This window comes from Carassius gibelio, chromosome B13 (genome assembly GCF_023724105.1).
Source record: "Carassius gibelio isolate Cgi1373 ecotype wild population from Czech Republic chromosome B13, carGib1.2-hapl.c, whole genome shotgun sequence".
Taxonomy (NCBI): Eukaryota; Metazoa; Chordata; class Actinopteri; order Cypriniformes; family Cyprinidae; genus Carassius; species Carassius gibelio.
The window spans coordinates 9,422,621-9,441,450 of NC_068408.1; the positions used below are offsets into that span (position 1 = coordinate 9,422,621).

The following is an 18,830-nucleotide window of genomic DNA, read 5'->3' on the forward strand; positions in this document are numbered from 1 at the left end:
AAAAAAGACGTCCAATACACATTCAAAGTGGATGAGTTCCTCTGCCTGTTAGAAATTAACTTTTTAATTAAAGGGCAAACAATTAAAACTTGTGAAATATAATTAAAGATATAAAAAAATTATTGCAATAAGACATTTTTTTTTCTATATTAATATATTTTTAAATGTAATTTCTTTTGATGGCAAAGCTGGATTTTCTGCAGTCATTACGCCAGTCTTCATTAGATCTGATTTGATGCACATTTCTTTTTATCACTGTTGAAGACAGTTGTGCTGCTGCTTAATATTTTTGTGGATGCCTTTACTGCCACTTTTGATAAATTTAATTAATCTTTGCTGAATAAAAGTATAAATTTCTTCAACAAAAAAAAGGGAAAAAATAAGAAAAAAAAAGTGTCCCCAACATTTTGAATACTTTTGTGTTTGTGTGTATATATATATATATATATATATTTTTTTTTTTTTTAAATTATGTGTGTGTGTGTGTGTGTGTGTGTTTATCAGACATGAAAACCAATACATATTAGCTACCCATTTACCATCACTATTCTGACAGCTAAAGGTCACTGTAATATCTGCAGAGGCTCGAAACCACAACAAGAATGACCTAGGCGAATAAAATCTATTGTGGAATATCTCAAATATTACACAACAGGTCAAAACTGGAGGTATTTTAATGTCTGTGGTTTTTCAGTGACACTTTGTTTTACCCCAAGCCCAGGTTATCTGACCCTGGTGTGAAGACATCCTGCCTTCACTATTGTCTTTTAAGTGGTGTGATGTAGTCGTAAAAGATTTGGGTCAGCAGCTGAAAAATCTGAACCTTGCAAAGGATGACTCATAAGCTATCACTTCTGCAAGGTACGTAAACCCAGACTCATTCTTTGATTATTGACATTTTGGAATTCTAACAGCGCAACTTGGGGGGAAAAAATCCTTGTTTATAGGAAAATCAAGGACGGACACACATTTCAGCAGAAGAGCACAAATACACATGTACACGCAACAGGATGGGCCTCTCTCCATCAGTTTACAACCCACCCTGTGTGTCAGAGGGTCTAGCCGGTCTGGAGAACAGATGTCCAGTCTCCTTCCATCTCCTTTGCTACCAACGCAGTAATGTGCTGCTCCAAGAAAACATCTGTCTAAGCATTGACCATCAGCAAAGGGGCCCCCATGAATTAGCTCGTCCACCCTTTGAAACTCGCAAGACTGTGTGCCACTCAGTTCTGAGCCCTGCCGGATTCCTCTCCCTTTTACTTCTTGCCCAACAGCACTAAATTAGATCATTTTGAAATGTTACTGAGATGTGAAGTGTACAAAACTTTAGCTCTGCATACCACCTTTTCATCGAAGCAGATTTGTTCGCTTAATCAGAAGGCACAGTCCAAACAAACAGCTTTCAAAGTTCAAGTATTCTTGAAAAAGCACAGACCCCTTTGAACCACGCAATACACAAGTTCAGGACGGGAGCTACAACATTTGTCGCACTTTTTTGATTTGGGCTCTCAGATGACCCATGAAGAACAAAGAAATGCAAATCATGACGCACCTCGTCCCCTTCTGTCCTCACATTCCTGAATGTGTGAAATTTGGAGGAGGTAAAGAGAGCCTTAGAATCTACAATAAGTTCATTAGCACTGTAATCACTCAAACAAAGGCAAAGCCAATAGGACTTTACAATCTCTGACCCATTAATCACTTTTAATTAGTGTTTTAAATTGAATAAATCAATCTTAAATCACTCAAGTATTTAGTAGAAATGATGTAGAGTTGAGCAGGTTTTGAGTTAGAGGTCTAATGGCATAATGCATGTTTTATATGGCAGCAATTATTCATGCTAATATTAACGAGTTTCCTCAAAATTGCCTTAAAACTTTTTTTTTTTTTTAAATGTATATTAAAGTTGTTATCAGTTGAATGGATTATCGAAATATTCACAGTAAATCGACAAAGGACAGATAAAGACATTAAGTACGTGTTCAGCTGATGAGTGCACTATAGTGCAATGGGACATGAAGGGTTAAATCTGTGGGGAGGGGAGGTGACGGCTAACCAAAAGAAGAGGGGGATATAAAAACACCAAAGGCTTCGTGGGCACGAGTTTGACTGTGTTTGTGCTGGACTAAAGACACACAACGACAGAAGGGAACACACACGGACACACACTGGTCTTTAGATGTGGTGTCGTGTGTTATTTGACAGCACGCTTTTACGCAGAAGGTGTGTGTGGATACTCTTGCGCAAGAGCGGCTCATACACCCTCCTGAGGACAGAGCTCAGATGAGTTAGTCAGAGGAGGAACTTTGGATCTTCATCACACTGAAGATGGGCTTATAGTGAACTTCACGTATTCCTTGAAGACACAGTGGCATTTGGAGAGGATGACAGCACTTTGCGCAATGCACCGGAGCGCAACAATGTACCCGAAGTTTTATATTAGACGTGAAGGACAGACCACGAGGATTTGAAGTGGTTTGAACTGGAGACTTTGTTGTTTTCTTTTATTTTTATTTTAAAACATAAGAAGAATGCTGCAGGTTCTCAAAAGAGTTTTCTTGTGCCGATGTACCTGATTTACCTGCGCACAAGTAAAACTCCAGTATTTCCTCAATAAAGAAGTCAAAAAAAAATTATCACAACATATATGCTTATCTACTTTCGCATTTTATACTGATGCTCAATGGAATGGTACAAAGCTTTGGAGTTTGTGAGACTTACTTTATTGCTTTTTAAAGGTAATTCGAGTTATTTTTGGACATCGGGATTATACCATTTTTAAAATCAGGAGCAGTTTCAGACGTGGAGTGATTGGGCTTCTTTGAGAGCATTTCTTGCCAGTAACTCTTTTTCCCTTGAGTATTGCTCTTCTGGACCCCGAGGTGGCTTCGCAGTGGTGTGGCGGCTCCTCGTCCGCGGCGGATCCGGAGATCGGAGTGTCTGCAGCGGCAGGAGGCGGCAGCGGAAGCCTGGCAGCAGCAGCAGCAGCGGCGGCGGCGGCGCAGGGTCCTAAGAGTGCTCGAGTGAAGAGGATGGTGCGGCTGGCGGCGGAGCTGCTGTTGCTGTTGGGACTCCTTCTCCTGACGTTACACATCACGGTGTTGCGGAGCAGCCCGCTGCAGCACGGAAATGACACTGTGAGCTCGGAGCAGGTGGCGGAGGTGAGTTTTATGAAAATACGTCCAGATTTTTTTTTTTTTTTTTTTTTTTTTTTTTAAAGATCAAATAAGTTTTATAAGTAATAAGTCAAATATCAAATAAGTATTTTTGCTTCAAGATTTTTTTTTTTTGTAAGACCGTTAAGATGTTTTTTCATCATCACAATTATATATTTGTTACATTTTCCCCTTATAATTAGAATTTGTGGGGGAAGTTTCAATAAAAAATATATGGCGAAAGAAAACACTCAAAAGAAATAAAATATATTCATATATTTCAATTGATTGTGGGTTAACATGACTTTATCTTGACTTTTTAATTATTTATTTATTTATTAGGTACATAGGAGTAAATAAATGAAAAATACTTATGTTTCACCATCTTTGCATTGCACTGATCGCTTGATCCACTGATAGATAGATAGATAGATAGATAGATAGATAGATAGATAGATAGATAGATAGATAGATAGATAGATAGACATTAATAGAATATGCATACACATTGTAATTGTAAAACAACCATAACATCATAATTTGTAATGTTGCACAGATTTATGTACTGTTTTGTATCTAATCAAGTAGTTTTGACTTAGCATTCAAACTGAGCTGGGGTTCAGCCAGGGTCAGAGATGTTCTCTTTCTCTCTAGCTGACTAGCTGCAGGCTATCATTTATCACCACTGGTTCATCAGTGTCACTCAAGTATCCTGTTAATATGTTCATGCTTCAAACCATGCATTTACCAAGATAAAAAAAAAAGAAAGAAAGAAAGGGGGAAAGACAAATATAGACTCTATGTGTTCCACACATTGGTGCACAACATTACAATAAGGCAGGGTGACTTTCAGAGCTACAGAATACATTCTCCGTTTAGTCCTTTAGTGTCGTTGGCCGAGATTAGACCTGTCTTTAATGAGTCTGTGCTGGTTTCAGCTAAAAGTGTTCTGCCATCTGTTTATGGAGCAAGTGCATTGCTCCCAGAGACTGGACCAAGGGGTCAAGAAGGGTTTGAGATCAACAGGGCTTTGTTGGGTGCATTAAAAACCCTGTGGCTGGCTTTTTGATGTATTTTTAGCATGACACAGAGATGCCTTTGTCAGTCTGCAAACATTGGCACAACACCATGGTAAATGTGTGTTTATCCATTACGGTGGTTCTCTTGTAGCGGAATAGCAGCAGCAATGGGATTCAGCTGAACAGTTAAATGATATCTCATTTATTATGTAGTTCTCCAAAAGCTGTTTGGATTTTCAGAAGCTGAAAGCTAAAAGTTTGAATTTGCACAATCTGTTACTGGTTTAACTGCATTCAGTGGCTGCTAAAGGAAGTGAATGAATCCCGGGTGAGTCTTTACAGTTTAGCCCTGGAGGTCAAGTCTGTGGTTTTTGTACGTAGAGTCATGGGACAGAACTCACTTTTCTGGGAACACGTTTATGACATGCACGGCTGTTGGAAATACGTCTGGAATGTAAATAGAATGTGTCAAACATCACCAAGTTTGAGGAGAGTTGGGGGCAGCAGTGAGGGTTGTAGGCAGAAGAGCCTGGTGATGGACAGTTAAGCCTCACTTGCAGTTTCTGATCTTAAAGTACTTAATGCACAGAAGCAGTAAGAGAACCACCAGCCCCTGCAATCCTTTAAACATAAACATTGATTATTACCTTTTTTTCTCTCTCTCCTCTCTTTTTTATGATTTATTCTATAGGATTCACAATGTCATGAAAACTGGGTTAAGTAATTTTCCAGACTACAAGAAGCTGTGTACTTCCTCAGAAAATGTCAGAAAAACAAATATTTTACTACTTGATATAGGTGTTTCATTGAAAGGCCTATTGCACTTTGTGTTTAGCATTCGTTTCCTGTCCAGTCTCCTGGGAAGACCCCCTGAGAGGCTTCTAATTGAATTGCTGTCATGCTCCTTAAGCAAAGGGAATAAAGAGGAAGCAGGAGGTGGAAGTAGTCAGAAATGTGACAGGGGCGTCTGTATGTCACCCTTGTGTCTGTTTTCCTTGTTAGAAACCCATATGGTTTGAAGAATGGTGTGTGTAATGTCTTTGTAAGTTTTTGTAGGAACTGTAATGGGTATCTAACGGTTTGTTCACAGCCTCATGTACATCAAATTAACCTTGCATAACCAGATATATCTTGGATTTTCTAGGATTTTTCATATTTTTCAGTTGGACAGAAGTCTTATTTAAAGCCGTGTTCAACTTGCAAAGTTCAAAAGCCTGGATATAACAGGAAGATTGATTGACAGTCGTTAAGGTGTTACATTGCTGTTGTTATGCCAAGTTTACTCTGACGTGATTTTTAAAAAGTTTTTTAATGTTTATTTGCTGTCAAGCATGACGATATTACATCAATAACCCTGACTATCTTAGAACCAGCCCTTAAAGGGATAGTTTACCCAAAAAAGAAAATGTTATGTTTATCTGCTCACCCCCAAGGCATCCGAAATGTAAGTGACTTTGTTCTTTAGTAGAACACTTTAGTAGAGATTTTTAACTCAACCCATTGAAGTCTGTCAGTTGTATAAAGTAAGTGTATGGTAGGGCTGTGCAAAAAATCAAATGTGATTCTCATGTGCATTTCGCCAGTAAAACCGCTTCTGTGATTAGAAGTAAATAGCCAGCACATGCTTTCAAATGTAGCAGCATTTGTTACATAGATCCGTAGTTCAGTGGCTTTCAATAAATCGCCTGTGATTTTAAACGCGATTTTGTTTAAATTAAACCCTGCGGCTCATGACAATACATTGATGTGATTGCTCTATGGTGGATCGCAGATCGCAGTGCATTACCGCCACCTATCTCTCAAGTGGACCATTGAAACTCCTAATTGAGATTTTAGATAGTGTGTCAATGGTCCGTTTGAGAGATAGGTGGGGGAAATACACTTATTAGTCTGCAATCCACCATAAAGCAAGAAGAAGAAGAAGATGCCTCACATGCAGGGTGAAGAAGACGACGCGAATGCTCTCAGGACAGTTCAGACATTGCGGTGAAAATCAGAGGTAAAAAGACAATGTAAATACTGTTCAGTTTCTTGCACAGACTGATCTTTTTGTGTTGACACATCAATGTATCGTCAAGAGCTGCAGGGTTTAATTTGTTTAATTTGCAGGGTTTCTTTTGTGTATGTTTTATGCCCCTCAAAGCCATGATTCTTATCCACTTCCATTATACAACTGACAGACTGCAGTGGTTTGAGTTAAAAATCTCAGTTTGTGCTCTACTGAAGAAACAAAATCACCTACATCTTGGATGCCCTGGAGGTAAGCAGATAAACAACACATTTTCATTTTTGGGCAACTATCACCTTAAATGCATTACCGTCATGCTATTAAATACCAAATAGTATATTGTTCATTATTTAACATTCACATACTCATGTAGCTTTACTATAGTTTAACCACTTTAACAATTGGAAAACAACTACTTTTTCAAAATAGCTTTGCCGAAGCATTTTGGACAATGTTTGTTCCCTTTACCTGAAGCGAAATGCATTCTACTCTACAGCTTTACACAGCACTCAGTCAGTCAAACAAAATGGCTTGAATAAAAAATAGGGAGGAGTGGGAGACAAAAGATTGAAGATGCCCTTTGATCTTATTGTCCAGCTCAGTATGCATGATTACAGGCTACTTATAGCTGTCCAGTTGTGAAGTAATTGCCCCCTCTGTGTGTATGTGACAGCAAACACATGCCTTGGCAGTCTTAAGGGAAAACAATTACAACCCTCTTTGACATGGAAAAGCATATTTTTTTTGTCAGCCAATGGGGCGCACAACAATTTTACCATATGGGCTCCGTTTTATATCTATTTCAAGAGTTCAGTAGTACAGTATCTATTTCAAGAACAGTGCGGGACTGCAACCAGAACTCCTCTCTTGAGGGAAGACAGACTGAAGAAAATGTATATACATCACAACAGTGGATTTAACATAGAAATGTAAAGTCTAACCTTAAAATACATGCTTTTTATGTACTCTTCTCACTTTAAATACTTTAGTGCGTTAGTAAGAATATTGGTAAAACTTTAGTGTACAATTCTCAATATTAAATAGTTGGTTATTAGCATTAATATTACTGGGATATTTCCTGTTTATTATTACTTTTAAAAAAACATATGAATGTTCTGCAATACCTTATTCTAAAAAAAAAAGTATATTGAGGCAAAAGCCATAGATATTAGTTAGTTCATCTATAGTGTGACCCGAATAATTTATGTAGTTATGTATTATTTAATTGAATGAATTAAAAGAACTGTTTCACGTCTATCATTAACTGGTCGTTGTTCTTTTGATGTCACCACGTCTAAGTGCTTTTATGAAGAGAGCGCATCTGCGCACCTCTCGGATAGGGCATCAAGAACCGGACTGACTGAGTACTCGGTACCACCGGTACTTAAAAAAACCTGGTACCGTAACATTTTACATTTTGTAGTACCGAATTGGTACAGAATTACCGGGTCTTTTGACAACACTACAGGAAAGTTATTTCAAAAACATAAAAAAGATTATAATAAAACAATGAATTTAACATTTATTCAATCCCTTTAAAGTGACCTGGTCAGATTTAGTTTAGTTATCTAATTCATGAGGCTTTTTTGTGAATTGTCCCTCAGCAGGTTTTAAATGATGGGCTATTGTCATGGTGCTTTCTCAAGATTCACAGAAAGTGTCTGGGTGTATGTTTATATTATGGGGTGATTAGGAGCAATGTAGCACCTGTGGGTAATTAGGCCATTTGAGGCGAGATTGAGTGAGTGGAGCTGCTAATGTCTCTAATCTCTGAGTGTAAACAAACAGTTCTGGGGTGAGCTGGATGAAACCAGTATATGTTTCCATTGATCTCTGACTTTAAGGTCTCTTTCTTGAACATATGGCTGGTTAAAGGGGTGTTAAAGACGTCTAGGTTGCAATCACACCTTTCAGGTGGAAAGGAAAATATACTGATGATGTTTGAGTCACCTTTTTTAAGGCATTTCTGATCATAGTCGAATATCGAAGTTTATATCATGAAGTCACTGTTTTTCCTGTTTATTAACTTTCTAAACAGATTTACAGAACAATCTTCTCCTGGAGAAACCAGATTAGAACATTGTAGATTGTTTGTGAGGTTACCAGCACCAACCAGGTTGCCACAATGGTCTACAAGGTCAAAACTCAGCTTATAGACAATCTTTTCAATCATAGAGCAACTAATGATCATTGAAGACTAGCTAGGGAGCACCATTCCATTCTATCACCCATTGGGCACTCCTGCTTGAGACTTAAATTATGTAAACAGACCCTAAGCCACTTTTAACCACTCCCATCTGTACATTGTTTTTTCTTGGTGGGAAGTTACACAGTGTAAATATACTTCTACACTGAGTCTAACATCAATTGTAGATTGTCTCCCAAGGTCTGGGTGGAAACAAGCTGATAATTGAGATACATTTTTGAATCTGTGACAACAGAGTCAAGAATTGTATACAGAGGGATGATTCACTCTGAGTGGTTTGTTTTATCATTCTTCAGAATGATTCAAGTCCTTGAATATCTGTAAGGATACTGGGGGGTCATGAAAAATGGGTCACAGGTCTAAGACTATGCTAAACTATACTAAATGCAAACAATAAAATGCAACTTGCATATGTAGTTTGTGTGTTAAAAAGACTTAAAGGGATACTCCACCCCAAAATTAAAATGTTGTCATTAATCACTTACCCCCATGTCTTAAAAGCTTCGTTCATCTTCTGAACACATTTTAAGATACTTTGGATGAAAACCGGGAGGCTTGTGACTGTCCCATAGACTACCAAGTAAATTACACTGTCAAGGTCAAGAAAAGTATGAAAGACATAATCAGAATAGTCCATCTGCCATCAGTGGTTCAACCATAACATTATCAAGTGAAAAGAATACTTTTTATACTCAAAGAAACAATTTTTACGACTTTAACAATTTGTCTCCTTTGCGTCTCTCCTCATCACCGTAAAGGCATTTTGGAGGACATCCACTGAATGCAAGCAGCTTACGCTCTTCTGTGTCAGCCGTGCTGCACGGATGCTCTGTTTTTATTCAAATCAAATTTTAAATACATGAAGAAAACGTATCTTTGTGTCGTGGCTGAGACACTACAAGCGTAAACTACTTGCGTTAAGTGGATATTCTCCAAAATGGCGATACAGTGATGTGGAGAGAGACAGAGGATTGTTGGACAAATTGTTGAATAAAGTCATTATTTTTGTTTCTTCGAGTACAAAAAGTGTCTCGTCGCTTCATAACATTGCGGCTGAACCACTGATGGCAGATGGACTATTCTGACGATGTTTTAAATCTTAAAACTTTTCTTGACCTTGACAGTGTGATATACTTGGCAGTCTATGGGACAGTCACAAGCTTCCAGAAATATCCAAAATATCTTAAATTATGAACGACATGGGGGTAAGTGAATAATGACATAATTTACATTTTGAAGTGGGGTAACCCTTTAAAACAGACTTTTAATAGGTACTGGGAACCACCAGTCTAATATTTGCCACGGTTTATTATTTTGTGCAGAATAATGTCAATGCAGAAAGCAGCTCCTCCGTTCAGTTGGGGCCGGGTGACAGAAAGTCCAGAGTGCCTCATATTTCAGCGTCTCAGCCCTGGGTTCAAAGTCACGGGACAGGGGGCAGCCTGCAGAAAGACGGACCTGGAGCTTTTCTGCTGGACCTGCAGAACTTCCCTGATCTTTCCAAAGCTGATATAAATGGGCAAAACCCCAACATTCAGGTAGGAAGATGCTCAGAACCAATGTGTTTTTCTTTACAGTTACCAAATCAATTGTTATGCTCATTAGTGTCACATATAAAATAATATATAATACGCACACACAATATGTTTTGTCTTAACACAAATAAATAAACATTGTGTAGTCAGTGTGTATTTGTCTTGTTCAGAATACAGTAAAAACAGTTATATTATGAAATATTAGTGCACTTTAAAATAATGTTATTCTATTTTCATATACTATTATATGAAACTATATATATTACCCGTGCCTTCAAAATGACAGTATATACATTTAAATGTTGTTATTTTGTTCTTACAATTCATAAAAAAAAAAAAAAAAATTCTCCACAAAATATTAAGCAGCACAACTGATAAAAATCGATCACCAAATAATCATATTAGAATGATTTCTGAAGGATCATGTGACACTGCAGACTGGAGTATTGGCTGCTGAAAATTCAGCATAACCACCAAGGGAATAAGTTACATTTGATAGATTTTTTTTCCTACCCAATTGGCAAAGGAATTTTAAACTGTTAATTAATAACTAATAAACTTAGAAATAAGTAAATATATATATATATATATATATATATATATATATATATATATATATATATATATATATATATATATATATATATGTATGTATGTATGTATGTATGTATGTGTATATAAAATCAAATAAATGTATCTTTTTTAAAATATGTTTAGATTTTTGAATAAGACAACAATGATTAATACATTTTCTTTTTTTTGCATTTTTTGCGGTGTACAAACACAAAGACTTTTAAAGGAGACATGGCTGACCAAGCACATAAAGTAAAATCTTGGCAAACAGAAAGTGGCAAAAAGCTCTGATGCACATCAGCACTTCTTTTCAAGAAGGGAGCCTTTTGGTCCCCCCGCTTTCTCTCTCTCCCTATCTTTACACACACACACACACACACACACACAATCAAACTCTAACATTTGCTTAGTCTTAGTCTTAGTAACCACACACACCTGTACAGCACCGGCCGCCAACTAATCCACCACGGGTTCCATCAGAAGGAAAAACACGTGAATTTTGACCAAGAATGGCAGAAAGGATAAAGTGTATCGATGTCTTAAGATGGCAGTGAATGTGTGTGTGTGAGGCTCGGGGGTGTGTGTGGGCATGGGTATCTTTGATCCAAATCATCATCTGGCTTTCATGGTCTTAAGGAGGCTGAGAGGCCCTTTGAACTTGATGTTTAGGTGGAGAGAGCGAGAGAAAGAGAGGCAAGAGAGGGGAAGCCCACCCCTTGCCCCAATCTGAGAGGCACATGTGTTACTGGTGGGGTGGGGGTGTCACTGCAGAATGGCAGCGTCTCTGAACAAGACATGGAGCATGAGCATGACCTAAGCCAAAGTCCATCTGGACCTCCACAAGATCACACTACCCCTTAATGTTTGATGTTCCACAAAAACCATCTCTCAGTACAACAGATCTGTATAATTATTCTCAACATGTGCAAGTAAACAAATTAGATTTGCAACAAAAGGGACCGATGTAGACTGCAGTGTTTATAATGTGTTTTATAGCACAGCATGGAATTATTGTTATGAATAGTTTCTTACAAAAGGAAATTGTTGGAGGTATGATGGTATCACATGGTTAGTACCTAACCCTAACCTCATGTTTGATATTCATGCTTTTGACATTCTACTTACAGTAATTAACTTTGCAACTATATGTCAACTAGCAGTCATTATAGTATTAGTAGACACTTTTTTGAAGGTCCACAACATACTGACTATGAGAACATTTGCAAGTATATGTCAACTTATTCCTCTAACCCTAAACTTAAGTCTACTCTAAGAGTTAGTAGACATGTAGTTGCAAATTAATGAGAATTAGTTGACATGTAGTTGCAAAATTACTTATAGCAAGTAGAATGTCTCAAGTGGACTATCAAAATAAAGTGTAACCATAAATAAATAAATATGAATATATATCTTATTTAATAATTAGAATTTATATTTGAACACTTGAATAGTAGTGTGCGTTTGAATTAAAAGAATGAAAAAATTATAAATTTACTTAAACATTATATTGATTTTAGTGTAAAATGATGGGAAATATTATCAAACATATCAAAAATATAATAAAAAAAAAGAATATTTTGAAATATTTTTGCAATATAAAATATCTTTCTCTATATTAATATATATAAAAAAGCTGTATTTCCGCCAGCCATTACTATAGTTTTCAATGTCATGTGATCCTTCAGAAATAATTCTCTAATATGCCAATTTTGTGCCTAAGAATTATTGTTATCAGTGTTGAAAACAGTTGTGCTGCTTAATATTTTTGAATTCTTTTTTTTTTTTCAGGATTCTTTGATCAACAGAAAGTTCAAAAGAAAAGAAAATATTTTTTGTGGCATTACGTATATATTACTTTTGATCAATTTATGGGTCCTTGCTGAATAAAAAAATTCACTTATCGAAAAAAAAATATCTTTATGGTCCCTTTTTAGGGTTAAGTGTCTTATGAATGTAAAAATGTTATTATAGGTTTATATTTGATGTATTAAATCCCTAACCTTGAGGATGAGCAATAATAAGCGATGTTTGCCTCAGTAAACTCTACTAATGATAGTATCCTTTAAAATCGTTAGGTTACCATAGAAGTGGTGGACAGCCTGGAAGGTTCTGAGCCAGAGAAGGGACTACGCAAAGAAAACAAGCCTGGCTGGGCAGCTACTAACTGGAGGAACTGGTGGCAGCGTTCGTCTTCCTCGTCCTCATCCTCCGTATCCACCCCGAAGGGTCCTGATGAACAGGATTACGAGAGCAACACAGAGGACAGCAACTTCCTCAAACCGCTCGGAGACTGGGAGCGAAGAGGGTCTGCTGGCACAGGAAGCAGATCCCAGACCGAATACGGTACATTGCAGATGAGCATGTGTTATGGAGTTATTGTTTTACTGAAAAAATCTGCAAAGCATAAATATGGCTCCACCGTGAGGTGATGAAATCTGTAACTTGTCACTATAACAAGGCCAGTGCTTCTTACGGAGTCTGTGATTGTACACTGAACAAAATTATAAACGCAACACTTTTGTTTATGCCCCCTTTTTTTATGAGCTGAACTAAAAAGTTCTAAAACTTTTTCTATGTACACAAAAGGCCTATTTTTCTCAAATACTGTTCAAAAATCTGTCTAAATCTGTGCTAGTTAGCACTTCTCCTATGCCGAGGTAATCCATCCACCTCACAGGTGTAGCATGTCAAGATGCTGATTAGACAGACAGTTTATTGCACGGGTGTGCCTTAGCCTGGCCAAAATAAAAAGTCACTCTAAAATGTGCAGTTGTACTATATTTGGGGGACTGGGGGATGGGGGTGACTGAAAACCAGTCAATATCTGTTGTAACTACCATTTGCCTTACGCAGTGCCTTACGCAAAACATCTCCTTCGCATAGAGTTGATCAGGTTGTTGATTGTGGCCTGTGGAATGTTGGTCCACTCCTCTTCAATGGCTGTGTGAAGTTGCTGGATAATGGCAGGAACTGGAACACACCGTTGTATATGCCAATCAAGAGCATCCCAAACATGCTCAATGGGTGACATGACTGGTGAGTATGCTGGCCATGCAAGAACTGGGATGTTTTCAGCTTCCAGGAATTGTGTACAGATCCTTGCAACTTGGGGCCGTTTCTGACAGTTTGTGCAGAAATTCTTTGGTTATGCAAACCGATTGTTGCAGCAGCTGTCCAGGTGGCTGGACTCTGGACGATCTTAGAGGTGAATGTGGAGGTTCTGGGCTGGTGCAGTTACACATGGTCTACGGTTGCGGGGCCGGTTGGATGTACTGCCAAATTCTCTGAAACGCTTTTGGATATTGCTTATGGTAGAGAAATGAACGTTCAATTCATGGGCAACAGCTCTGGTGGACACTCCTGCAGTCAGTAAAAGTGTTGCATTCATAATTTTGTTCAGTGTACATCGCTCCCTGCAGGAGTGAGATTCCTGTGTGGCAGAGTCTGTCTCCATGACAGAAAACACTCCTGAACATCAAAGCAGGAGAGAGAGAATCCAGAGCATCTGTTCCTCTGGTCTAATAGCTCTCTCTCTGTCTCTTTTGGTAAAGTGGAGTTAAATGAGTGAATGTGTGTTGCTGTCAGAGACTGCACTTCCTGTCAAACACATTCTTACCCTGTCACCACTTGCCTAAACCCTTTTACTCTAGAGGAACTCTCTGTGATCAATGTGTTAAGGTAATACCAAATCGAAGTTGAAAATTCTCCATATAATTTTCCTCATGACTAACACGCGGACTGTTGTGGCCATGACTCATTCCTGAGGGTTTGCCATATCTGCTTTTGATTGGCTTATTCGTTTCCATTAGCGGTGTGTGGGGAGCTGTGGCTCGTGTGGGTTCAGACATGTTGTTGCCTGTGAGTTGGCCCGCACTCGACTGTGACCATGCAGCTTGACAGCGCTAAAAGTAATGTTGTCTTTTTAAGACCAGAGGTCTTTGTTTTTCTCTCATCAGGGGCAGAGGATAAGGATTGTGGTTGCTTGCTTGGTTTGTGTGTGTGTGTGTGTGTGTGTGTGTGTGTGTGTGTGTGTGTGTGTGTCTGTGTGCGTATACACTACCAGAAAATTATGTAATGACCAAAAGAAATGTTAAATAAATCAAAACTTCCTTATAATTTAGCAAAGTATCCACCCTTAGTTTGGCTGCTTTTCTTTCATTATCTGATTGAACTGAGAAAGAAAGAAAGAAAGAAAGAAAGAAAGAAAGAAAGAAAGAAAGAAAGAAAATTTTAAAGAAATATAACAATTATAAGAAATATTAAAAAACTATTTATTATAAATTATTACATTATTTTAAATAAAAATTTATTTGATTAAAATAATCTAATAAATTAGTGTTGCATATGAAAATATACACATCATTTCTTTACAAAACTGACATTGACAATATATAATTTATAAAAAATTATTTTTGTAAACAAAATTTTCAACAAGAATTTTCATAGTTTATATTTTAGAGCACATACTTATTAGATTGATGATAATAATAATAATAATTTAGTATAGAATTTCATAGCCACAATTTACATATTTTAGAGCAGAATTGTATTATTATTAGATTAATAATAATACTAATAATAATAATAATCATCATCATCCTTTAAATACTTTTCCTAGCCACAATTTATCCATTTTAGAGCATAAATTTATTAGATTAATAAGAATAATAATAAATAATTTTACAAAGAATTTCCTAGCCACAATATATACATTTTTGAGTATAAACTTTTTTTATTATTAGATTAATGTTGATAATAATCATCATCATCATCATCATCGTTCTGTCAAGAATTTTGCTAGCCACAATTGATACATTTTAGAGTTTAAACTTATTAGATTGATAATACAAATAACTATAATAATAATAATAATAATAACAAAATAATAAATAATGTTAAACAAATACATTGTTATTCTTAAAATTTCAGCCTTGATTTTCTTAGTTTAATTTAGAAATTATCTGCATTTCTAAACAGAAAATCTTAGGTTGGTTTCATGTGAATCTAGCAAGAGCAGATGTTTTTGTGTCCAGCAGACCAACTGTAAACGCCCATCGCAAGGATATAACACTGTATTGAAGGCCATAAAATTATGGGAATGTCAGAAAACGACATTCTAGAATTTCTAGAATACTCCACCTCAGCTACTGTTTTGCTGCTCATCACTGAATCAGAAATGTAAGAGTCATACTTGTATGCTGTTTCAAAAACAGTTGGAAGTTGGCGTAAGTATGCAGACTTGGCTCATTCATTCACCTACTCCCATGTGTATGAGCCAATTAGAGAAGTATGCTAATGGTATAGGCCAGCGGGCTGACTTGAGCGCCTCAGGTATTTGAAACATACAGTCTGAATCAGGATCTGCTCAGTGGGACCTGTGTTTGAAATCATGTCATAGCACTCAAGTGCCAGTGAATGTGTGAAATAAATATATATTTTTTTCACTCTATTATAGACTACATAGATGGTGATGGTGATTGGAGTGGTTGGTCGCCATGCAGCGTATCCTGTGGAAATGGTAACCAGAAGCGGACCAGGTCATGCGGCTATGCCTGCACAGCCACAGAGTCACGGACATGTGACATGCCCAGCTGTCCAGGTAAGAAATACTTTCTTTGGATCATCATTTGGAGACCATACAAGCAAGCTCCTTTATGCTGCCAAAAAAAACATATATGAAATGAATGGCACTGAGTAAACCACTTTCTTATGTACAGGAATTGAAGATGCTTTCAGGACAGCAGCGACAGAAGTCAGTCTTCTCGCCGGCACTGAAGACTTTAACGCAACAGAACTCTTTGGAGTTGGCAAGTTATTAATAATTTAACACCACCTGGTTGACTGGTCACTAAAAAGCAATCAAAACAACCTCCTAACTCTATAATGGTACTCTTTTTACTTTATATTGGGCCATATTCAGGCAGAGACACAGGAATACAGATTCGTTTTCTAATACACCATTCTGATTCCTGAACAAATGAGACCTAAGATTCAGTTCTTTTAGTGAATCAAAACTAAACAGCACAACTAGTTCACTAATTAATTCATGAATCTGACCTCACTAGTTGTTTTGTGTGGTTTTGACTTATAAGATAGCATCATTCACGAATCAGAATAATTTCATGTGCTGTCTTAAAGGGTTAGTTCACCAATAAATTAAAATTATGTCATTAATGACTCACCCTCAGGTCGTTCTAAACCCGTGAGACTTCCGTTCATCTTCAGAACACAGTTTAAGATATTTTAGATTTAGTCCGAGAGCTCTCAGCCCCTCCATTGAAAATGTATGTACAGTATACTGTCCATGTCCAGAAAGGTAATAAAAACATCATCAAAGTCATTAATGACATAATTTTCATTTTTCGGTGTACTAACCCTTTAAGTCAGTCAAAACCAAGCGTGACTAATGTAGTCCGATTCCAGATCAAACGTCCCTTATGAAAAAGTTATTTTTAGTGAACTAAACGTATACAATTTAAGAAGATTTATTTTGATCTTTTTAATATTCAGTTAATTACTGTAGTTTTTCAAAATATTTCAGTAACTTTATTTTAAGGTCCAATTCTCGCTATGTATGACTTTTGCCTCAAACTCCTAATTACTGCTAAGTAAGGTAGTTGTTACGTTTAGGTGTTGGTTAGGATAAAGATGTAGAATATGTGCTTTATAAGTACTAATAAACAGCTAATATGATGATAATAGGTATGCTAATAAGCGACTAGTTGACAGTGAGAAATCTTTCCTATACTGAAGTGTTACCAATATTTCCTTATCAAAAATTTAAATTCCATTTAACAGTCAATCACATATTGAAAAATGTTGTTATTCTTGTGATGTGGGTTACTCCTCCCCAGATACAGACAGCTGCGAGCGTTGGATGAACTGCAAGAGCGAGTTCCTCAAGAAATACATGAGCAAAGTGGCCAGCGACCTACCTAGCTGTCCCTGCTCATACCCAACCGAGGTGGCCTACAGCACCGCAGACGTCCATGATGCCACCACAAGGCGCAACTTCCGCTGGAAGGACGCCAGCGGACCAAAGGAGAAGCTGGAGATCTACAAACCCACCGCTCGCTATTGCATTCGTTCCATGCTCACACTGGAATCCACCACACTGGCAGCCCAGCACTGCTGCTACGATGACAGCATGAAGCTCATCACCCGTGGCAAAGGGGCCGGAGCGCCCAATCTCATCAGCACCGAGTTCTCCGCCGACCTGCACTACAAAGTGGACATCCTACCATGGATCATCTGCAAGGGCGACTGGAGTCGCTACAACCAGGCTCGACCTCCCAATAATGGACAGAAATGTGCAGAGAACCCTCAGGATGAGGACTATTATAAACAGTTTGAGGAGGCCAGAGAGTTCTAAGCTGAGATGATGCTATGAACTCCTTTTGAAAACTGGCTGTGTGTTTGAACAGGACTTGCTATGAGAAACAGACGGCACAGCCAACAACAAGCACAGAACATCTTCATATGGTTTCCCTCAGAACCTTGGGTTGGAGCGTTTTCATGGAAAGAATAATACCAAGTTACTCACCATGGTTCTCTTTGTATTGTTTATCTGTATTACTTGGGCTAACAGATTTTTTTATAAGGAGAAAAAGGGAAAACTAAAGGGAAGTCATATCAGGAGTCACCCCACCAATGTTCAGCTGACAGCGAGAGTTTCATGTGTTTTTGCATGCTTGCATTATGGCCAACATGCAGTTGGAAACCCTCACCTCAGGATTCTTGGACAGGTATAAGGATATCGGATACAAATTCAGGTTCCTGTGTAAACATGCATATATTTGACAGAATTCCTATATTATGTCCTGTTGTATCACTTTTCCTTTTTGATAAAAACAAAACTGTTCTGCATAATCTTTGCAAAGTATTTATTGAGTCATAGTTATGTGTCGATGGTAGGGGATTGTGCATATAGATGTATGGACACATTTTGAGTGCTAAATAAATAGTCCATGGCACATTAAATGTCTATTGTGTGTTAAATTCACAGGAGATTATTCCATAGCATCTGCTGAGGTCAAAGAGACTTTCACCTTGTATCAAAGTCAAATAAGATCCGTCCTCAGATATGAAACACTTTAAGCCATTCCACAAGACTCCTATTAGCTCTATCCAGAAATGGGCCTAAGCTCCTCTTTTGATGTCTGATGCAAAATACTTTTCCCTCCCTTTAAATGGGGCTCGAATTCTTTTTTTTTTTTTTTGCAAGCTTGCTCATATTCTTAAATTCCCCAGTAATTTATCTGCCTATGATCATGCAATCACATGAATAGAGGGCCGCAATCTTAGAGCCAAAGCTGAAACCCCAGAACATCCCGT

General features: G+C 37.6%; 1 protein-coding gene across 1 annotated transcript; it reads left to right on the forward strand.

Annotated features, from left to right (window-relative positions):
• The first annotated feature begins 1,166 nt into the window (after positions 1-1,166).
• On the forward strand, positions 1,167-18,480 carry ism1 (isthmin 1). Its single transcript, XM_052571771.1, has 6 exons — positions 1,167-3,161; positions 9,711-9,926; positions 12,572-12,839; positions 15,952-16,095; positions 16,214-16,303; positions 17,351-18,480. The coding sequence occupies exons 1-6, from the start codon at positions 3,033-3,035 to the stop codon at positions 17,866-17,868; spliced, it is 1,365 nt and encodes a 454-aa protein (XP_052427731.1). The 5' UTR covers positions 1,167-3,032; the 3' UTR covers positions 17,869-18,480.
• The last annotated feature ends 350 nt before the right edge of the window (positions 18,481-18,830 follow it).

What these genes read in the sequence shown, in the direction of transcription:
- ism1 (XM_052571771.1), top strand. Translation starts at nt 3,033, where the DNA reads ATGGTGCGGCTGGCGGCGGAGCTGCTGTTGCTGTTGGGACTCCTTCTC. An exon ending in GCTCGGAGCAGGTGGCGGAG is followed by an intron (nt 3,162 to 9,710) that starts GTGAGTTTTATG and finishes TATTTTGTGCAG; the next exon opens with AATAATGTCAATGCAGAAAG. An exon ending in TGACATGCCCAGCTGTCCAG is followed by an intron (nt 16,096 to 16,213) that starts GTAAGAAATACT and finishes TCTTATGTACAG; the next exon opens with GAATTGAAGATGCTTTCAGG.